The sequence below is a fragment of the Rhodnius prolixus genome, unplaced genomic scaffold, assembly GCF_049639745.1.
Source record: "Rhodnius prolixus isolate KJV_2025 unplaced genomic scaffold, Rpr scaffold_5, whole genome shotgun sequence".
In the NCBI taxonomy this organism is placed as follows: Eukaryota; Metazoa; Arthropoda; class Insecta; order Hemiptera; family Reduviidae; genus Rhodnius; species Rhodnius prolixus.
This window is the reverse complement of record NW_027411624.1, coordinates 42,646,119-42,670,165: the sequence shown is the minus strand read 5'-3', so window position 1 is coordinate 42,670,165 and position 24,047 is coordinate 42,646,119. Positions and strand designations below refer to the sequence as shown.

At 35.9% G+C, this 24,047-nt stretch overlaps 2 protein-coding genes across 6 annotated transcripts in view; one reads left to right on the top strand and one right to left on the bottom strand.

Moving 5' to 3' along the window:
• The window catches only part of LOC141458916 (E3 ubiquitin-protein ligase RNF19B-like), a 216,553-nt gene that overhangs the window by 29,619 nt on the left and 162,887 nt on the right, over positions 1–24,047 (bottom strand). The gene's annotated exons all lie outside the window — the stretch shown is intronic.
• Positions 1,786–22,663, top strand: LOC141458921 (uncharacterized). Its single transcript, XM_074137507.1, has 3 exons — positions 1,786–2,143; positions 17,465–17,722; positions 18,733–22,663. The coding sequence occupies exons 1-3, from the start codon at positions 1,853–1,855 to the stop codon at positions 19,366–19,368; spliced, it is 1,185 nt and encodes a 394-aa protein (XP_073993608.1). The 5' UTR covers positions 1,786–1,852; the 3' UTR covers positions 19,369–22,663.

Sequence of the window (24,047 nt, the reverse complement as noted above, 5' to 3'; positions counted from 1 at the left end):
GGTTTCGGCACTGACTAAAACTCCACGAACAGTAAGCAGTGTTTGAGCTGTTTCAGAAGCAGTTGATGTACGATTTCTTAGAGTGTGAATTATAATAAATCGGTCATCTAGTGCTTCTGTGGCTCTTGGTCGACCCGAATCTTGTCTGCGAGTGCAGAGGCCTGTCTCCCGGTAACGATGGATGGCTCTACGGACGGTGTTCTCAGGCAACCCTAACGTTCGTGCAGCGTACCGCTGACTCCGTCCATCCTCAACTAATGCAATAATACGGGCCACTTGCTCTGTTGTAATTGAGAGTTTGCAATGCTTTCAGCTTGAAAAAAGTCGAAACGCAACTGTAGAGGTCAATAAATTTATTTACTGTTGAGGTAAAGTTCACGTTGTTCTTTACACAAAAAGACCGAAGGGGATTAAACGAGGCATTGCTTCTCTATTTCCAAGAAACATTGGACCTTGATTCGATTAATTGTTCCCAGACAGTTTATGAAAACAATTAAAACTAATAATCTTTCCCCAAAATGTGATAAAACAAAAAATAAACGCTTATTTCAAAGTGCGCCACTTTTTTTGTGGAGCAGTTTATGTATAGGGTGTTCATTTTAAGACGGCTCAAATGCATTTCATGCTTAAACGGTTTGTCCTGAGCAAAAAATGGTAGAGGAAAAATTTGTTGCCCGTCACCTCTAGTTTCAGAATATGTTACTTGATTTTAGATTGCTGCCCGCATACGCGGCTGACGAGCGACAAAAGAGAGGGTTCGCAGTTGACCCTCACTTTTCATATACACCGTTTTAAAGAGTAGAAAAAGTTATGAAAGAAACCGGAAACCGCAATTCTATATCTTCAAAATTAAAGGTGCTAGGCCATTTCAAAAACCGGTATTTATTAATCATATTTCAATTTTTTAACTTGTTATCAAAGAGAAAGAAGAGCAGGCGATAGGTCATTTTTATGTATTTTTTCATCCCCTTTCTACTAAAAATATTGCCAAAGCAGTAAAGCTAGTATTTTTCTTAATATCGGGGAAATAAGTCGTTTTCCGAGTGATTTTTCTAAGAAAAATCAAATGTTAAGAGCTTTAGATGTTCTCAAGCATACACAAAATGGCTAAAAATTAATTTTACATCTGTTACAAACAAGGTTTAAAAATTATTTGGTAATTTTGGGAGAGTTGCGTTTAATTACCAAAAAAAAATTAGAAACCTCCTGCCACATATTTAAGTGAAACAATATCTTTCATGTAAAGGTTCAAACTTATTCCTTAATTTATCAAATAATGCACTTTACTCAACTTGTGAAGCATGTACTGGTGCCTTCAAAGGTGCCTCCTCTGGCTCGCAAGCCAGGTTAGCCAGGAGGTTATCAACTGCTCTCTGTATCTGAGGAGGTACATTTCAAGGCATAATACATGCTGCACAAGCTGCGTAAAGTGCATAAATTAAACTATCAAATAATTTGTGAATCGCATCCCTTTAATAGAATGCGGAACTTTATATTAATAGACGACTAAGTTTTTGTTAGACTTTTTTCTAAAAATAGATCGATCTGCTTTCGACGATCAAGAATCATTTGGACTATTGTCTTGTGTTATAATATATAATATAAAAATAAATCGATAAAAGTACTACTACGTACATCGAGACACAATACTGATGGTATGGCAAAGTACAGAAAAACACAAGTGATACATATCGAGATAACAAAGAGCCACACTGATAGAGAATAGAGAGGGGTGGACCCAAGTAAAAGGGATGGCTTTCCCTCCGGAGTGGGGGGGCAAAGAGGGCGCGAGTGTAGTAGGAGTGCAGGCTGGCTGCGGCGCGACCTCGGCCTCCACCGAGTTCTCTCAGTCATGTCGGACAGCTCGGACGAAGAAGAGTGGCCAGTGTCCGCGGAATGGCTGTCACATGTACTCTCGGAATATCACGGCGGTAGTGCTGTACTCGTGACAGATTATCGCCTATCACAGGCTGAATCCGCACTATCGGACATTCTATCAATAAAGGTTACATATGAACGGCCGCCCAGTCAACAGTCGACCACGATATCCTTGGTGTTGAAACTGTTGCCCAGGGATCCATTCAGTCGTTTCTTTGTCACTGAAGCGCAGTTTGATCTGAGGGAAATCAAATTCTACACAAAGGTAAATAATATAAAACTAATGTAATAAATATAAATAAAATTATTACTGCATCCCCCACCATCTTTCAAGAATTCAAAACTCAAGTTTCCCAATAAGAACTGCCATTTCAACACTATCATGTTTTCAGCTAATGCTCTCTCTCTGGAATTAAGTTGGGCTTAAATCTCAAGATTAGCTCTCAAAATTAGCCATCAAAGAATTTTGTTTTTCTGAAAAACTGCTATTTATCTGAGATTATTCTACCCACAATTATTGCAGAATGTAATATTCTTATTACCTTTGGCAATATTCAGGTAAAATTAAAATTTTCAATCAGACAAGAAAGCCACCAAAAATGCACTAGCATTGGGTTCAGGTCCTCTGAAGAAGAAAGTGGGACGAGAAGAGCTCTTTCTAAGCCAATTAACTTTGATGCTTTCAATCTTTGGGAATTTTCCCCGAAATAATTTCATTCAAAGTTTTCGTACAAATTACACAAACATAAAATTTCTACTATTACTTTTCTTTCCCCCACGGAAAATTGATTTATGAATTTTTCTCAGCACTATTAACTTTCCCTTAAATTAAATGGGACCATCTTAGTAAGACAAGAGAACTATCTGAAAACCTTTCTAGAATATTTCCATTTTTAAGGAAAATCAAAAATCCCGGGAAACTTTGGTAAACTTTACTCAAATACATGTTTTGTGATCTCCCGTAAGTCTCCTAACGATCCCTATATTGTACACTTCATTTATCACCACCTGATGATGACTGACAAACAAAGACTTGGAATGTTATAAGAGCTGGACAACCTTTAACTGTAAGTGTGTCTCTTTTTTCCAGTAAAAACTTCCCATGGTCACTAACCAACACATTCACTATTTGTTGCTGTTGGTCATTTAAGAAGTTACCAACAACATCTTAGTCTCAAATTTTAACTTCTATTACGATTTCCTTAAAAATGTTTCTACTAGAAGGTTTTTTTTTAAGGAAAAAGTTTTTAAAATATTTTAGCTTATATCCAGACTGATATTTTTGCGCAGTACTAAAGCTTGGGCATATATTAGCTATTTAAAAAAATAATAATTTTATCTTAAAGGAGGGTGGCCGTTATAGAATATTTACCGGCAATGATTAGAAGTTCTATGATACTCTCCATGCTTGACATTCATGTTTAAATACCCCCATAAGGCACATCTACATAAAATTCCGAATCGAATAACACCTCATTCATGAAAATCGGTTCGCGCGTTTAGGCGCTACGTTGTTTTCAAAAAAGGTAACAAGAAGAACAACAACAAGAAGAACAAGAACAAGAACATTTTTTGAAAAAGCGGTTTTTGCTCATTTTCGGCAACTTTTTTCTCTAAACCTATTAGATCTGGGTTGTTGCAAAAAAATTACAGTCATAAAGGAGGATTTGCCCTTTATTTTAAAGAAAATTTGGGAATTTTATCTTTCATAGAAAAAGAGAAAAAAATTGTCAAAGTTGGGTGTTTTTCAACGTTACGCTTTTTCGTGCAGTTTTTGACGATCAACCCTTATACAACTGTCCTACCGGACAGTTTTAATTATCTAATATTCTGAAAACAAGGAACACTCCATTTTTTCATGAGTGTTCCCTGAATGTTTGAAAGCGACTTTTTTCATGACATTTTTCTCGCAACGGAAAAAGGGCCTGCCTTGATGACACCTCCTAAAAAGGACTCTTTGGGTAGAGAACACGCTCTATTCAGTTTTCCCAATGAGTTGGGAGAGAAATTTTACTGTGAGTATACTGTAAGTATGTGGGAACAGAACATCTCAACAAAATGAAAATTGAAAACTTGAACCATTCAATTTAGGCTCCCCCTTCGCTCTAACAACACCAGACTTTGTGTAGGATAGATTTCTAGATAGATAAAATAAAGCAGTTTTTAAGTCTCAGCAGAAGACTGTCAGATGGATCCTTTCAGTTTAAAAATCCCATAGTAGGGCCCAGATCGATTGAATAATCGAAGAAAATTAGTTATAGTTAGTGCAGATAGTTTTGCCCCATTAGTCTGCTGATGTTACCAGTTCAGTCTAGTGTGCTAAATTGATTGGAAAATATTAATGAAGATTGATTCTCATATAATCCGGCTGGGCAATCTTATTTTTCGTAGCGTTAAAAGAAAGTGTACAAGATTTGCTGATCTAATGCAGCACCTATTATTAAAATCAACAATTAGTTGTTGTTCATTACTTTTTGGTGACTGATTCATAGTTTCAATAGGATGAAAAAATAATTGCCATTTCAGTCGTGATACATTTATTCTGCCGAGCTTTTGGACCTAGGGGGACTAAGGCCCATCTTCAGGGATAGTTTACAAAGTAATGTTTTTACATTACAAGGTTGATGTGTCTTCTTTTTTGTCTGTTCATGGGCAAGACATGTCTGTAATTAAAATTTTACTTTGTAAACTAGCCCTGAAGATGACCTAGTCCCTAGGTCCAAAAGCTCAGCAGAATAAATGTATCACGACTGAAATGTCAATTATTTTTTCATCCTATTTATCAATTAGAATGATATTTAATTAGACGCCCAAGAAAGAAAAAAAGTCATAATTAGTCGTCCAAGTTGAGAAGATCAAGTTATTTATAATTCAACTTTATTTTAGATAAGGAAAAAAATTAATTTAAACAAAAATTAACTACTTTAAAAGAAAGTTTCTTTTTTTAAATTAAAAAAAATAAAAGAAAACTTGGCAACAAAAAGAAGACGAAGAACGGATTAAAAGATAACAAAAGGAGAAAGAGAATAATTCTCTAAGTTTTCATCGCGACCAATTTACTTCTTTCTAAAGAGCGGCGATAGTTCTCTCTGAGCTCCTTTATTCCACTTACCGACAAAAGAGAAGTGCTTCTCTTCTTTTTTATTGTCATCGCTCTTAGTTATTATGCTACTGTCATTTATATTTACAAAAAAAGAGAGTTAAAAAGAAGAAAAACAAATGAAACAAAGATTTTTTTAACCTTAAAAGAGAACAATTACAATGTTTTTATAAAAAGTTTTAAGAGAAAGAAAAAAACATTTTGTTTAATTATGTGTAGGTTATAAGTAGGTTATAGAGCACGGCCAACTTGATTGTGGGGAAAATAATATTATACAAAATTTTTGTTTCTTCTTTATTTTTTTCTGTTGTTTCTTTTAAACTACTTTTTAAATTACTTTAGGACTTGGGTTGTTAAGTTAGAAAATAAAATTAATTATAAATAAATGTTGTATTTAATGGGATTGAAAAAATAACTGCCATTTCAGTCAGTGCTATTTATTCTGCCGAGCTTTCGACCTAGGGACTAGATCATCTTCAAGGCTGTGGAACATATTTACAGTTTGTTAACAATGAAACTATTGAAATGAATATGTATAATAAAAACGAAATTTACAAAAATTATTTACCTAGTTTAGAAAGTAATACGAGGGTCGTTTGAAAAGTCCGTGCAAAAATAAAAACTACCTTATTTTTTGGGGTAAACCTTTTTTATTTTTCAACATAGTCTCCTTTTAGGCTTATACACTTCGTCCAACGCTGCTCTAGTTTGTTGATCCCTTCCGAATAATAGGATTTGTCCAAGTCTGAAAAATAGCCATTCGTTTCTGCAATCACCTCCTCGTTTGAATAAAATCTTTTTCCCGCCAGCCATTTCTTCATACTGGGGAACAAATAGTAGTCCGAGGGAGCCAAGTCTGGAGAATAGGGGGGATGTGAAACGAGTTGGAACCCTATTTCCATTAATTTTGCGACCACAACTGCTGAGGTGTGAGCTGGTGCGTTGTCGTGATGGAAGAGGACTTTTTTGTGGGCCAATCGTGGGCGTTTTTCTTGCAGCTCGGTTTTCAAACGGTCCAATAACGATGAATAATATGCACCTGTAATAGTTTTACCCTTTTCCAGATAGTCGATGAGGATTATTCCTTGCGAATCCCAAAAGACAGTCGCCATAATCTTTCCGGCTGAAGGAACGGTCTTCGCCTTTTTTGGCGCAGATTCCCTTCTTGGTAACCCATTGTTTAGATTGTTCTTTGGTCTCAGGAGTGTAGTGATGTATCCATGTTTCATCCACAGTGACGAAACGACGCTTTAAAGTCCTGCGGATTCTTCTGGAACAGCTGCAAACCGTCCTTGCAACACTTCACACGATTTCGTTTTTGGTCAAGCGTGAGCAATCGCGGCACCCATCTTGCGGATAGCTTTGTCATGTCCAAATGTTGATGCAAAATATTATGTACCCGTTCATTCGAGATGCCCACAGCACTAGCAATCTCACGCACCTTTACTCTTCTGTCATCCATCAGCATATCATGGATTTTATCAATGATTTCTGGAGTAGTAACCTCAACAGGGCGTCCAGAACGTTCAGCGTCACTTGTGCCCATATGGCCACTCCGAAAATTTTGAAACCACTTATAAACTGTTCTAATCGAAGGTGCAGAGTCACCATAATGTTTATCAAGCTTATCTTTAGTCTCCTGAGGCGTTTTGCCTTTCATAAAGTAGTGTTTAATCAACACACGAAATTCTTTTTCGTCCATTTTTTTGAAAATCACTCGACTTCCTCGATTCAAACGAATGCCAAACACAAAGAAATAGACCGATCTGACTGAAACTTGGTGTGTGTTCTTCCAAGAGATGCTACTAACTAAACATAACCTCGATACGCGCCAGTGGTGCTATCTCTCTGACTTTGCACGGACTTTTCAAACGACTCTCGTATTTTCACATTACAGGGTTGGTGTGTCTTCTGTCTTGTCTGTTCATGGGACTGAGTGTGATCGGTCTGTGTGTGATATGTGTTAGGTTGTGTGGAAGTCAGTGTTGCCAATTGTCATAAGTATTTTTGTAGTAAGTTTGCGTATATGTTGTTTAAATTGTTCGTGCCTGTTTTGAAGTTTAAACTGTTTTCTGTCTTAGATATGTACCTCATTTCCAGAAACTAGGTTAATAATTTTTGTAAATTTCGTTACATTATACATTATTCATTTCAATAGAATCATTGTTATCAATCTGTAAACAAGTTCAACAGCCCTGAAGATGTGACCTAGTCCCCTAGGTCGATAGCTCGGCAGAATAAATTTTTCTAGACTGAAATGGCAGTTATTTTTTCATCCCATTGAAACTAAGAATCAGTCACCAAAAAGAATGAACAACAACGTTGTATTTAAGTTTAATTAAAAAAAAAACAAAAAAAACATCGCACTTATCTTTCAAAACATAACTACTGAACTGTCTTTAACTTCGATTAAATCTTAAGACAATAGACTTAATGAAAAATCCCCCAAAGAGGCCACAGTCACTCTGAACTCCCCGGATTCTTTCTCTTAATATAAAAACTACTTTGTAACTATCTTAATTTTTTTTTTAAACTTACTAATAAAAGAACTTATATGCTGAGGATAGGGGAGCTAAAAAAAAATCTACGGGCCCGGTGGTGTATGGAGGCTCCAAAAGAACGAAGAACTTAAGAAAAAACTATACGGAGAAACCCCCGGACCTAGTTTCTTGTATCACAAAAAAAAAGGCAGGCTGAGTTGGCTCTCGGCCCATGTTGAACGGATGCCCTATCACTGAGTTCCTAAAAAAAGTATTATATGGATACCCGGTGGGGGGGGGGGGCGCAAGATGTAGAGGGTCGTCCCAGGATAAGATGGTTGGTTGAAGGGGATCTGCGAAAGGTGTGGGTGTTAGAAGATGGCGCCTAAAAGCCGAGGACAGAGGGAAGAGTGGCACTCTCTATAGAACTGTAGCGCCATAGGGAGAAGAATAAAAGAACTTGAACTGAGACCATAGAAGGGACTACGGTCTAAAATCCCAAAATGCAGCAAAGAACTCCCAAACAGAAATGACCTTCAAGTCCACAAAACAAAAAATTGGGCGTATTTAATCTCAGTTTACGAACTAAACTCTTAACATTGCTTTCGTGCCAATCACCTTAGATTATCTATGGCTTTTCTTCAAATTTCACTGGGCAAATGTCCAGGATTGCCAATCCTTCTAGAAGGGCTGGCTGGCAATATACTTTTTTTCACTTTAGTTACAATTTCTTAGTTGCACTTGTTAGCGTTCTTTTGATGGTGGCAACAACAGAGGGGGAGACTTGAGAAACCCGCCGACGTTCTTAGTCAAAAAAAATGCTCACTTCATAAATTGGCCGCTTACTTCTGACCTTAATAAATTTTTTCTTTAACTAATTGCAAAAGATGACATCAAGGATGTGCACCTTCATTTGTTGCTTTGATATAATACAGATAGGTGTACAGGTTATATCATGTCCTAGGACTTCTTTATCATACTCGAAAGCCTAATTAAAATAAGACAGAACTAGTAAAAGGGTGCTCCAACATAATACGGGTGATCCTAGAAGAGACACATTGTTGGCCATCCTTATCACACTTTTCACATGCTCTGCACATTTCCGCTATCATATCAGAACCACTGTCAAGAGCACAATTCAGTGCTGGACACATCCGGTAATTATAAAATTAATTAAAAATAAAAATTAGACTTTTTTTTAAAAAAAACTTTCCACAAAAAATGAAGTTTCAAATATCAAAATAGAGAAAATTTAGAGAAATAAGAAACGGGCGTTTCTGGTTACTAATAAAGGAAATCAAAAAGGGAACGACCAACTAAAGTGTGATCTGGAACGAGTACGTCAAAAAAAAAAACTTGATCCTAACACTACCTAGGCGCTTCAGGAGCATTGATTTGGATGATGGTGTATGTCTCCTTCCTTGAAAAGAGGATGTTGGCCGTAACCTCGGTAGCGGAAGTGACGTTTTTAATGATTTTAAACGTATCACACAAAATTCCTGTTACTTTTTCCACTAAATGTAAAAGGAAGTAATATAATAAATTCAGATTACATTAACAAAAAAAAATAAATTAAAAATTCATGATTGTGACTTCATAAAAACAAGTGCCTTCTAAATCACCTTGATCACTAATTAATTATTCAGCCAGCGAAGAAAGACAAGTGAAATGGAAAAAGACGCTATACGCCTTTCTTTTTAGAACTTGATTTATTAATGAGTTTCACTCCCACTTTTTCTTTTTGTAGTTGATTTAATTTTCGTTATGCCAATGGTTCTGTAGAGAATTTCCCCTCTAGTCTTTGTTAAGAAATGATCTTTACCGGCTGCAGAGGAATATGTATCTCAAATCGCAACCACGCGATAAGTACGTAGTCAAGCAGGATAAGAAAAACATGTTTCCTTCTCTTCCTGGCCTTCCGGGTTAACTAACACCCCAACAACCTGTAAAAATGTTTCCAGAACCTCAGTCCAAAAAAACAGTAGGGAGAGAAAGAGCCTGTGTCACTACAGTAATCTTGATTCTTACAGGGTCATCTCCAAGAACTCAGTTTTGGAGCTCTTACTGAGTTTCACAGTCAATGGAAAGTTGAGTTAGCCTTCTACGAGTAAGTAGTCGTGGCCAACGTCCAAAGAGCCACTCGCTCCAAACGGTAACTGTTACTACCAAAAAAACAGGTTCTGAATGAACTGAACGAAGTGGAGGATGATCAAGTATCTCTTAGAGACTCATTCTCTCGATATTTTTTTTTTTTTAAGGCCTAAGATCTGAGATCTTAAATACAAAAACCTCTACCAAGAAAACTTTTTAATGAATGTCTCCTGATTTCACACTGGAAGATACCGACCGTCGAAGACATTAAATACCATCTTGGACCAATCTGAGAACCAGATGACTCAGGAATAAAGTAAAATTAAAGGGAAAAAAATTAACAGCAAGCCCACTTTACGATAGATGGATTTAAAATTTGGTACCAGATTTCCGGTAAACACGCCAAATCGAATATCTAAACGACTGCATTTCCTTAACCTACGAGAAGATCAAAATTTTACCTTCGTAATTCCGAAAGAGAAAGCTGTGTGTGTGTGTGTGTGTGTTTCTCACACCTTTTTCTATTAAATGTTTTTCTTACTGTAATTCACTAATAAAATTAGCAGAGTAATTAGAAAGAATTTAATGACTTCCGCTATAAAAAAAACTTCAAGAAGACGACGCTTAAGTCAAAGAGTATCATCATAAGCACCTCCTTTTCACGAGGGTAAATGATAAGAGGGCTCTTGACGGACGCCCTTTCTACCAGAGGAAAATAAATTTTTCACGGCTTCTTATTAAAACAAGGAAGGTTTTTTGTATATATACGAGGGTCGTTTGAAAAGTCCGTGCAAAGTCACGAGAGATAGCACTACTGGCGCGTATCGAGGTTATGTTTACTTAGTAGCATCTCTTGGAAGAACACACACCAAGTTTCAGCCAGATCGGTCTATTTCTTTGTGTTTGGCATTCGTTTGAATCGAGGAAGTCGAGTGATTTTCAAAAAATGGACGACAAAGAATTTCGTGTGTTGATTAAACACTACTTTATGAAAGGCAAAACGCCTCAGGAGACTAAAGAGAAGCTTGATAAACATTATGGTGACTCTGCACCTTCGATTAGAACAGTTTATAAGTGGTTTCAAAATTTTCGGAGTGGCCATATGGGCACAAGTGACGCTGAACGTTCTGGACGCCCTGTTGAGGTTACTACTCCAGAAATCATTGATAAAATCCATCATTGATATCATTGAAATCATTGATATGGCGATGGATGACAGAAGAGTGAAGGTGCGTGAGATTGCTAGTGCTGTGGGCATCTCGAATGAACGGGTACATAATATTTTGCATCAACATTTGGACATGACAAAGCTATCCGCAAGATGGGTGCCGCGATTGCTCACGCTTGACCAAAAACGAAATCATGTGAAGTGTTGCCAGGACGGTTTGCAGCTGTTCCAGAAGAATCCGCAGGACTTTAAGCGTCGTTTCGTCACTGTGCATGAAACATGGATACATCACTACACTCCTGAGACCAAAGAACAATCTAAACAATGGGTTACCAAGGGGGAATCTGCGCCAAAAAGGGCGAAGACCGTTCCTTCGGCCGGAAAGATTATGGCAACTGTCTTTTGGGATTCGCAAGGAATAATCCTCATCGACAATCTGGAAAAGGGTAAAACTATTACAGGTGCATATTATTCATCGTTATTGGACCGTTTTAAAACCGAGCTGCAAGAAAAACGCCCACGATTGGCCCACAAAGAAGTCCTTTTCCATCACGACAACGCACCAGCTCACACCTCAGCAGTTGTGGTCGCAAAATTAATGGAAATAGGGTTCCAACTCGTTTCACATCCCCCCTATTCTCCAGACTTGGCTCCCTCGGACTACTATTTGTTCCCCAATATGAAGAAATGGCTGGCGGGAAAAAGATTTTATTCAAACGAGGAGGTGATTGCAGAAACGAATGGCTATTTTTCAGACTTGGACAAATCCTATTATTCGGAAGGGATCAACAAACTAGAGCAGCGTTGGATGAAGTGTATAAGCCTAAAAGGAGACTATGTTGAAAAATAAAAAAGGTTTACCCCAAAAAATTAAGTAGTTTTTATTTTTGCACGGACTTTTCAAACGACCCTCGTATATATATATATATATATATATATATATATATATATATATATATATATATATATATATATAACTCATTATAACTTACCGAGATAGAACTATTTTTGGAGGGGGATAATTTCTCAGAATAAATAAGGTGACTGAGTACTTTGATTAATATATAATCCAAATAGGGTTGGTAAGTGGTACGACTGAGCGCCATGTTGAAAATCCCGAAGATCTTTATCTACTTCCTGTTATCGCTTGTAAGAGTACAGAATTTTCCCCCGGAAAAGCACGAAAATGCATTGAGGCACCCCGAGCCTAACAAAAATAAATTTAAAATTAATAAAAAAACATTTCAAGGTTCAGGAAGTAAACAAATCATATCGTAGTTTATTGAATCCATTAACCAATGCGATAAGAGTAAAAAGTAAACATCCGGCGTTAAAAGAAAATGCTATTCATAATAAGAAATAGCAGTAACAAACAGGAAGTGGTTCAACTATGTGTTTTTAGACCACATTTATAATCGATCATTCTTCGCCAGTTATTAATCTAATTTTATTAATTTTCCAAAGATGTTTCGATTCATTATATTCGATACTAAAATGAGCAACTCAATCTCTATATGTCCCCTCTTGTTGTTGGGGTACAGGCTTGAACAATAATCAGGCCATATACCCACTGATCAATATCAAAGTTAGTTTGAAAGAGGAGAGGAGAGGGGCAGGCACCCATTTTTGGGGGTAGAGAAGGGGGTCGTTTGCTGTACCCTAATATTTTATTCATGTCCAAACATGTTCATTTGAATATCCATTTATATAAGAGAGAGTAATGGTGATTTGGAATTCACTTAAAATGTTATTCTAAATATGGACTAAAATACTGTTTATTTATTTTTTTTAATTCTATAAAAAAAATGTAGCTATAAACACGAGTATTTTAATTGTTAATCTCGAATTTTGGTACAATGCCATAGCTTTTGGACAATGTCTTCAGCAGTTGGAAGGTCCTCACCAATTTGGGCTCCGTTTTATGCTGATTATATTATAGACACGAGTCTCAGGCGTTCCGTCCTGAATGGTTCCACAAAGAATTTGTAAAATGAGCAACATTTAGGCCTATTTTGTTAATTTTTGTATGGTATCTTTTCTTCGTCGTTAACCAAAAAAAAATATGGATCACCATAATTTGCATGCTGAATGTTGGTGACAAAACCATAAAAAAAATAATAATCTCACAAAAACCTTATACTAAAAGAACCGGAAACTTGGAGATTTTTACCTACGTAATTACTTCCTATGAATATGCTACAGTTGTTAAGACCCGCTCATTATACCTACTACACTAACTTTAGGGGGATGCTTAACCCTCCCACCTCTTCCCTAGGGAAAATATTTTTTAAATTAAAACTGTCCGGTAGGACAGTTGTACCTATAAGGGTTGAGAAGTCAAAAAAGTGCACGAAAAAGCGTAACGTTGAAAAACACCCAACTTTGATAATTTTTTTCTCTTTTTCTATAAAAGATAAAATTCCCAAATTTTCTTTATAATATAGGGCTAATCCTTCTTTATAACTGTAATTTTTTTGCAACAACCTAGATCTGTTAGATTACGAGAAAAAAGTTGCTGAAAATGAGCAAAAAAGACATTTTCAAAAATTGGTCTTGTTCTTGTTGTTGTTGTTCTTCTTGTTTGTGTACTTTTTGGCGTTTAATCAACCCTTATACTTAACATTTTTAAACTGTAAGTTTTTTGTTAAGGAGATAAAAAGTTATAGATAAAAAGAAAAAAGAGTATGGAAGAGGGAAAGAAAATTACGGGAGCCGTTTTTCCAAGAAAAACTGGGAAAATTCTTTTTCTTTTCTTTTTTTTTGGGTAAAGAGGAATCAATTTGAGAAAAATTGTAATTTAAATTTCCTCAGAGCTTCCGTTTTTGCGTAATGATGCTCACAGCAAACTGATCAAATTTTCAGCATCAGGGGATCCCCCAAAACAGCTGTTTCCGGTCTAAATATTCTAAATAATTTCTCAAGACGAGGACGAGGAGGGGGTGTGAAAAGCTTTTCATTAATGCATACTTCCGGTTTTCCTGTAGCACAGTTACTGTCGCGGCAACCTTGATTAGCGTCAACCTAGAAAACTAAACAACAAAAATTTGAGCTCTCATTTTTTTTTTTTGTTTCCGTTTTTGAGTAGTAATTAAACACGCAGCGATAAATTATGGTACAAATGATCGATCATTATGGAGGCTGACAATTATAGTATCGATAGCAATATATGCAGCTGTTTGGTCGATTATCTCTACATACTGCATGTGCCATAGTCTCGTATTATAAATGGCTGTTATCTAGATCCAATATTGGTGGACAGACTCGCAGTATCAGCGCACTTAGTTCACTGTCGATGTTCTTATCAAATAATCAGTGTGGAATTCTTCCAGTACATTCTCTTAGTAAATGTTTACATTTTTATTTACCAAATATTTATTCTAATCCCCTCTCTGAAGACGAAAAGCAAGGGGCGGGTAACTTTCTTCCCCTCACACCCCACCAAAATCGAATTACGAAACAACTGATTATGAGTGGCAACACTGTACTCGATTAATGAATCTTTGAATGTTCACAACAGCCGGAAAACAGTGAAAAAAAAGTTGTGTGAAATATTCACCCAAAATTACAGTTGTTCAATTATTATTAATGAATACGAAAACAATAAGGAGGGGAGGGGGCCCATAGAAATTCTGGCCCCTTAATTAATTACCAAGTTGGCTAGTTTATGCAATCAACCGGCAGTGTTTGGCCCCCGACCGCACACAGATAGTATCGGCCATGTTGCCTACATCAGCTGATATAATATTAAATTGTTCACTAACACTGCCAACTAAATTAATATATATAACTGTAATATATCTTAATGAATTCTGTTAATGAATTATTTATTAATCTATTTCTATTATCATTTATTGCTAACTTTTTGTTTTTATACCTAGTTATCACCTTGTGGTCCCTTCAATTTTATATTTTCGTTCCTTCATATTTTATTGTAGCGAATATATAATTAAAATATTGAAGTAAAATGTCTCTAGATTGAATTCTAATTTAATAAAAAATAATTAAGTGTTTTGGGAATTTAAGAATTAGTACGAAACCTTGATTATATGTTAATTAATGAATAACTGAGATCAACGTACAAAACACAATTTTGGGGGGATCATCATTTTGTTCCAGAATAGCGTTTCCCCAACCTGTGGTACGCGAAAAATAATCAGAAATGGCTGACATAAAAAATTAAATCATAAAAATATCATAGATACGTTTCCCCCCCCCTATAATTTAATAAAAATTATTTTAATTAATAATAAGTATATGGTAAAGTTGTTAATACTCGTATGTACAAGTAATAAGGTTGGTCTGTCTCAAGATATACGAGAAAATATAATAGCACATTTAACAAGGATTAAATTTGTCTTTCATGGAGTAGTTTCCCAAAACCTGAAAACACAAATGATAATTCGGATTTCAAAAGCCCCTTCTATAAAGAAAATTTAGGAAAAGCTACATCATCATCAATAAAAGATAAAGAAAATTTAATAGAATTATCATGTGACAGAACTTAAATGATAACTACGTAAAAATCGCTTAAAGAGACTGGATTGTAATGAGTAAGCTTTATCCAAGCTTCATTAAATTTAATTGGTACTTACAGGTGGTAGTTGAATGCTTAAAAGAAATTAATTTAGAAGATTTGGGCCCAAATATAATATTCGTAAAGAAGAACTTTGTAAATTAATTAATAATTTTGAAGAGAAAAATATGTACGCAATTTTTAATTATTTAAAAAAAAGTTTTAAAACTAAGATCTTACACTTTACGAAGTTTATAAAGTGAACATGAACTTGGAACTCATTTCTAACAGATACAATGTATCTCTATACAAATAAAGATGATAATAATATAATAACACACTAGGAATAACAAATTTCACGAAATACAGTCATTTTTACGAAGTGGTACAATTTAGCATGATTGGTACTACCAAGTGGTAGGCGAGCCAAAAAATAGGTTGGGAAAACGCTGCTCTAGACCATTGATAAAAAAATAAATAAAATGTTTCAATCAAACAACATGAAAGAACACCAACTAGAATTGACCTAACGTACGTCATAGCTTTACTATATATGTTAGTTGTAATGAATGAATGAAATGTAGCTATTTATTTAAAATGGAACTCTCCAACAGGTGGTCCGTCAGTTATGGAAGTTAATTTTTTTTTTTAATTCATGAGAGCGGACAATGAATGGCCGAGCATAAATAGTTTATACAATAATTAGCATGACGTCAGAGTATGAAAACACCTGCAACGTTCAAGATCACTGTACTTATCGTCAGTGGAGGCAAGATTCCTTCTAGCCCAAGACATTCCTGAAGCCCTTCTGAGCGCTATTATTGGCTACCTACTCTTCCAATTGCCAGTAACAAATTAACCACTGAGAATTCTTGTACAAGAAAATCCATTCGCTGACTGTAGCCAAGTTCCCGGCGCTCAAACTAGAAGAGAGAGAATATAGCCTACTCTCTTTTCCCTAGCCAAGATTCTGCGCACCTATTTCCCTTGTAGCGTGGCAGGTTGTGTCTATCTGAGTATAGAGTGAGCTATCCTAGCCTATTCTTATCTAATCTCCCCACCCCCCCCGGCTTAATAGCCTTACCCGAGCTAAATCCAGCCCGGATTAGATCCTAGGCCTAACCCTGATATAAAGTCCCCAGGCAAATAGTTTGTGAAGCTGAGATTTCTTAAAGCTTTTATTTTTTATCATCCCACACATACTCACGCACACGCACGTCTATATCCTCAAGAAAGGGGGCAAGAGAGAGCCCCCCAAAAAAAACAAACTAGGGCACTCAAGAAAACATAAATATTTAATATTCGAAGGGGGATGTCTGGGGGCCCTTTTTTTTTATATGTGGGAGACGATTTACACACATTCCCCCGTACTATTGATTTTAGTTTAATACTGTATGAGATGTTCTGCGTCCTGTGGGAAGGGACGAGATGCCCTATTCAAGATAGGATTAACCTTTCAAGGGAAAATGTGTTAGAGGGGGAACTCTACTTAGACTCCCATCTTTTTACGCTGCAAAAAAGCAGCGCTTACATCCAACTACTTTAAACTATTAAAAAAACGTAGGAGGGAGAGACAGAGAGAGAGAGAGAGGACTTTTCCCCCCCACCTTGTTCACTTCCTCTAACACTGAGTTTAGACCGGAAATACCTGTTTTGAAGACCTCCACCCCCCAACAGCCACCCCAAAAAGTGGTTTTTACTAAGTCTTATCACTGAGTGAGTGGAAGAGGCGGTTGAGAAACCCGCCAATTAACTTCCTTTACTAAATAGGTCAACCGGAAGTGCCTGAATGATTTCGAGATTTTCTCGAAAATGGCTCTCCCTAAGTTCTTTCCTTTGAACTCCTTCTTTTATACTTCATACACAACAAAGCTCTGACAACTTTTAGACGGCAAAATGTTTCAGGGCAAAATTCACTTCTAGGGCGAACCGGAAGTGGTGGGTTTTCCTCTTCCGAGTTCTACTTCAGTGAATTCAAGGACTTATTTTAAATATTAATAATCATTAAATGTGGTGAGCAAAATTCCAAATTTGATTAAAAAAAAAAAAAAAATGGCTGACCGGATGTACCATTTCACTGATTGGACTTTTTGGGGTTTCAGCAATTTTTTTCTTTTTTAATGGTAACTAAATTTAAGGTAAAGTCATGTGAGATTGCCTAGTTTTGAGCACTAAGGTTTCTATTTTCCTGCTAATTTTTAAACAAAAGTTAAATTGATTTATTTTTATAACAGGTGGCACCAGATTTACACGATTTCCAGAAAGATTATCTACAAGATGGCCAACAGCCAATAGAATTACCAATACCAAAATGTTACCACGCTAGATATTCAGGAGGCGATGAAAGCCCTGTGGAAAGCGTACTAGTATTAGAGAATCTAAAATCCACCGGATATGATGTAATGGAATTTAGCAGAGGACTGACATTGGATCAAACCAGATCGGCTTTGGCAGCCGTGGCTAAACTGCATGCCTTATCTTTAGTTATGAAGGTGAGTTTAACTTTGTGTGTGTGGGTGTTTCCCGCAAAAAAATGCCAACATGTCCCCGCCTACACCCGCCGTTCATTGTCCTAGACATTCTTTCCTGTTTCTGATTTAATACGCTAACTTAAAGACTTTGCAAAAAAAAAAAGAAGACCAACAACGCAGACGGGGAACCAACGATCTAAGTCTTACCTAAAAGGCTCACGGAACAAATCCTTCCAAGAACAAAAAAAACCTTCTACTGCAATAATTCCGTTATCTATCTAGATACATCCTTAATAATCCTTTCGAGAAGTTTTAATTTCCGATTGTTCCGTGATTCCACCAATGACTAATCAGATCTACTGGCTTATCCCTGATCGGCTTCATCCTGGATAATCCTTCCGAGAAGTTTTAATTTCCGATTGTTCCGTATTCCACCAATGACTAGTCAGATCTACTGGCTTATCCCTGATCGGTTTCATCCTGGATAATCCTTCCGAGAAGTTTTAATTTCCGATTGTTCCGTGATTCCACCAATGACTAATCAGATCTACTGGCTTATCCCTGATCGATTTCTCAGCCAAGTGTGCCTTCAAATAGCTTTTTTGGATTGGTTGGATTGGCCTTTCAAATCGACAAGGAAGTTTCTTTCATTCTGAGATCAGATCGAGAAGGAACTGAGATATGTTACATAGACGAAGTATCTGCTAAAAGAATCGATTCCCGTTGCCATGAATTCTTTTACCAACACTTTCCAAGTTGCATTTTTTAACGAGTTTTAAAAGCAATAGAATAGCTTTCTGAAAATAATTAATGGGCTACGTCACTTCCGTTTAGGTTTCTAATAATTATGTTTCCACAAAATTATGGTGAACCACAAAAAGGGTTGGGTTACTTCAGCGCATTTCACGTTCTCAATTCTGAAGTCAACATGATAGATATCGTCCTAAAAAGTGATTTCGATAGCTACGAGTGTACTACAAATACCATCATTGCCGGTTGAATGCTAAAGTGGAGTTTTCTCTTTGTTCCAGGTGAAAGAAGGAAGACCTTTGGATAAGAAATATCCATTTCTATTTCAAACAGCCAGAGCGACAGACTCCTATCAGCAATTAGTTGAACGAGGACTACCACAACTGGCACAGTTCTTAGAAACAAGACACGGTCTTACATCGGTCATGGAAGCATTAGCCAGACTAAAAAGCGACACCAAAGAGCTAATATCCTCACTGTTAGCGCCCAGCGAGCCAATCGCCTTGATAACGCACACAGACTTCTGGTGTAATAATTTACTGTTCAGAGACGATAACAGTTGTCGGGTACTCGACTGGCAGATGGTCACCTACTCAAAGCCGACAAACGATGTAGCACTATTACTAGTCAGTTCTGTGCCGACTGAATTAAGACGTCGCCATTGTACAATATTATTAGATCATTATTGGAAACATTTCACGGAGAATACCCAAAAACTTGGTCTAGATATCCAAAGTGAACTAGGATATAGCCGGCAAGATTTAGATCGTGACTTTAAACGTTCCCAATTGTTAGCCTTATTATTGTGTATTGGTTCGGTGGATGTCGCCTTGGGTGATCCGGTCACTGAACAACGTCTACTCGATCTACTACAAGATCTACACGATGAAGGGATATTAACCAAAGATCTAATATAGACTTCAAAAATTCTGCTCATTCTAGAAGGTTATATATATTCAGGTTAGTTGGTGATAATTAAGAGCAAAGAAAATTTTAACAAGTATCTTTAAATCCTTAAGAATCGGCTTCCTCAAATCAACTCCTCAAAGCATCGGAAAAGTCAAAGCGAATTTTTCCCCAACCCAATTAGATTAGATTAGACTAGGGCGGCCTCAAGGCCTACGCCATTGCGACCCCTTTGGATCTATTGTGACTACCTTCACTGTAAAGTTCACCCTCCCAGACCTGTCCTCTTAATCAGACTCTTAATTCCTGGAGAGCGACTCTTGCGTAAAGCTCACAGGCCTTGGTTTTTCCTCCCCCGAGAAGTAACATCCTTAGCCCCAGACAAGCCCCTCACACTGACACCACACGTGCAGTGCCCGTTTCCTCCTTCTCCTCCTGACAGAACCTAATAATCTGTTTCAAAGCTTCTGGGTCCATACCCTTATTTTTGACTCTAGGCATCATATTCCCACTCAAGGAACTACCACAGCCATTCTAAGGCTCCTTCAGTTTTGTCCCGGAATCCACTTTTTACCATCCAGGAAAATAAAAACTGCTCCACAAATAAGCGCAGCTTTCTAACTCCCCCCCCCCATGAATTCCTTTAAAAAAAACCAAGGTCTTAGGGAACCGTGTCAAAACAAAATGGAGTCTCAATCATGCTACAATATCTTGTACGCTTTTACAGGAAATATTATTATAAAAAAAAAAATCAATTCGCTTTGATTTTTAAGGATGCTTATTTAAATTCCCATTAAAAAAAAAAAAAACAGACATAATCCTGCTTGAGAGGGGGGAAAAAATCCCTAAACTTCAAATTAGAGGACCCTAGCTAATTTTTTTATATTAAAAGTTTAACAAAAATAAAGCAAAGTAATCCTTGAATTTATTACTATAAAGTTTCAATTAATACGTGATTTTTTTAAATAATTTATTATTTATTAAAGCACCATCTTAAGGATTATATTATTATATTTCAAAGCACCACCAATTTGGTAGTGTCGAGTAAACGTCCTAAATAAAAATAAAAGTTTAAAATTAAATACGCTACTGCTAGCCTATTTAAATATATATTATTATCCATAATAATTAAATGAAATATAATATAAATATAAAGAATTATATTGTGATTAACCCGTACTTTATACATTTAATTTAAGCAAAAAAAAATGGAGTAATTTAAATAGAAGAAGGTTTCAATTGTGTTACCAAGTTATCAATAAAAATTACCACGGCTTTATAGATTATAAATCATATGTTTCTTGTTTTTATTTTTTAAACAAACGGAATAATTGTTACGTCACTAAATTAAAAAAAAAAAGAAAAAAAAAAGATAATATTTTGTTATCTTATAAATTAAAAAAAATAGGGAATAAAAGGCTAGTAAATAATTTTAAAAAATTTAAAAACAAAAACAATTCTTTGAATGGCGAGCAAAATTATTGTAGAAAATGTTTTTGTTTTTTATTCAAATAACTTATTCTTAAAATAATTAGCCAACATTCAAAATAATTATAAAATATTAATGAATATAAATTAAAAAGCCAATAAAATAGCCTACATAAAAGAAAACAAAAACCCATATTATGTTTTACGTGTATTAAAGTAATGAAAAACATTTTTATTTAATTATTTACTTATTTTTAAACTTTGAGGGACTTTTTGTTTAAAAACGTCCTACGTAACAATAATAATAACAAAAAGAACATTGTCAAGTTTATTGTAATTTGTGCCAAAACAAAGAAATAAAAAGAATAAATAATAATTATTATTATAATTCCAGAATTTCTTTAAACAAAGAAGTGGTAAATACCAAAAAAAAAAAAAAATATTTTTTCTGCAACCATGTAGGAATGTTCTCATTACTCAATTAAAAATCAGCTGTGTAATGCCCAACTTTACCTCACTAGTGGGGGAAAAATTCCCATTAGTGTCACTTTCCTCACTAGTGAGTGGAAAAAATTTATTGTGCTTTCTTGATATAAGAAGTTTTGTTATTAAATATTTTCTGTAAAACTTTAATAAGCTTATTTAAATTTATTTTATCTAATTAATTAAAAAAATAAAATAAAAATTGAAAGGAATATAGAAATAAAAATAATATTTTAATAAATAATTAGATATTTTTAATTATAACAGTTAAAAAGAGGGATGGAATTAGCTATGAGGTTAGCATACTGGACTCCCACGCGGAGGTCCCGGGTTCGAATCCAGCAGCTGACCCTTAGATTTTCTCTTCCTAGGAGCTTCTTACAGCTCACTGACCGGTGATGGACAGTGTTGTCTGTAACGAGAGAACACTGTCCGGAGGCCGGCAGTGCACTGGAAAAAGCTCCGGGCGCTAATAACTTCAGCTGTTGTGCAAAAAAATAAAAAAAAAAAACAGTTAAAAAGGTTATAGTGTTACTTTATAGAAATTTAAAATGGATTCTAGTGATTCCTGTTTAGTTTTTTTTTTTAGTTAATAACCCTAATGGTTGCAGAAAAAATATAGTATTTAACTCGAGTGTAAAGTATTTTCCTCACACTCGGCAATTTGCACTTGCACTCGCCTCGCTTCGCTCGCTTGTGCGTGCAAACCCTGTCTCGTGTGAGGAAAAGTACTACTTTCCACACTTGTTAAATAAATAACTATTAATCAAATAATACCAAATAAGTTTATGTGGCCCTATCTAAATTTTTAAATTTAATATTAATGACTTTTATTTTGTTTAAAAGGAATTAAATTTATCACTTCCTGTTTCACGTCGTAAGATTTAGAGCCTAGCAAGAACGCAAAGAGTAACTGCGCATGTACATACAAAGCAGATAGAAACTGGGGTTTCTATAGTAAAGGATGCGATGGGGTAACGAGAAGTTTATTCAAGTCCAGGGCACATCTTCCACAGTTGGTCCAGTTGATAATGGGGGGGGGGACATTACAGACGAAGAAGCGTTCACCAGCCTAGAAGTCTTTTCTTTGATCACTCAGGCTTCAAGTTGAAGGAGGAAAGCCTTGAGCGCTTCAACATCCGAGATTATTGGCGCCTGGAGCTTCTTTTTTTTCAGAGCACTAGACGGCCTCCAGACAGTGTTTTCTCGTTATAGACACCACTGTCCATCACCCGGACAGTGAAGCTGTAAGAAGCTCCTAGGAAGAAGCAGCTGGATTCGAACCTGGGACTTCCTCGTGGGAATCCAATTCACTGGAATCATTTTCATTTTCTTCACACAGACTTGCGCACGCACAGGCGGGTAGAGTCTCTCGGAAATCCATCTAGATTTAGACTGAATGGGAACGAATTATCAGCACTAAAAAAGATGAAGGAATAACAAGATAATATACAGTATTGAAGACTGCAGCCCAAGATCTGTGAACAAGTGATCTCGTCCATTCTCTCTAAGCCAACAGAAGAAAAACCGCAAATCACAATTTGATAGAAAGAAGTTGATGAGTTCCAATCCCAAGATAATCCCAGGACGACAAGGATCACGACTCACATCCCCCCACTTTCAGACAAACAGGAACAACTAACCACTGGGTGGGAGGGGGTAGGGTAAGGCGGAGTGGGGATGGCGGCCATCTAGCACAAAAAAGGTGCACATTTTAGGTGCGCCAGAAACCCCATTTTCCCCCTACTTACAAGATTTCCGGTTAATTAGGCCGGAAGATAATCCAAGAAGTATTTGGAGAATTTGAGTCAATCAAAAAATGGCTAATTTTTTGTTTGTATCAATTTGTTTCAGCACCGGAAACATGAAAAACCACTAAATCGCATCAACTTATTTGGAAAACTGAATAATATTTGTTTTTTGTGAGCATTGTTTTATTATATTATAAGAAATTTTGTATTATTTTTTTTTTTAAATATTTTGAATACCAATATATTTCAGCTTTAAATTTAAATACAATAAATGTGGCTGTTTAAAAAAAAAAAAAATAATAATATAACTCCTTGAAGGTTTTTTTTTTTGCTAAACGATTTTGAAGACGGCAAAGAAAAAAGTAAAAAACTTTGTTTACCATCCCATCAATATTGAAGGAGTAAAATGGAGTAGATTAAGAGTGATGACACTGTGACGATCCCTAGGGGGGACAGAGGTCGTCAGATGTTACCGACATTCAAGGACATTCGGCAAATTCTTTTTCACTTCTAACCATGTTAGTGTAAACATAAATTAGTGTCTAAACTCGGTTTACGTAATTTTCTTTTAGTAAAATAACATTTTTTTTTTTTTCCAAACAACATAGAATTTGGTCTACAAAAATGTTGTTAACTTCAATGTGGTTTACGTGTTCTCTATAATCAATTGACGGTTGTTAAAGGAAGCGCAAACTTCAAAGCTACCGCTTAGTCCATCAATAAAAAATCAATATATATGTGGATAATACAACTTTTTAAATCTAGCCATTATATTCACATTCAATTGGCGACTGCAAAGACAGATTGTAAGCAAACTCTCAGGAGGATATAAGCTTCAGAACCCAACAACATACTTAGGCAACTTACAGGAAACTCCGCCCGACTTCCTGAGAACTCAGTTTTTTATAAAGATTTGAATCCTTTGATCTTCATGCTGCACAGCAAATTAAGCTTCACATACAGCATAATTTTTTACCCCGTTTTCAATGCACCATCAACAAAAAATATGACCATTTTTTTTGGTTGCA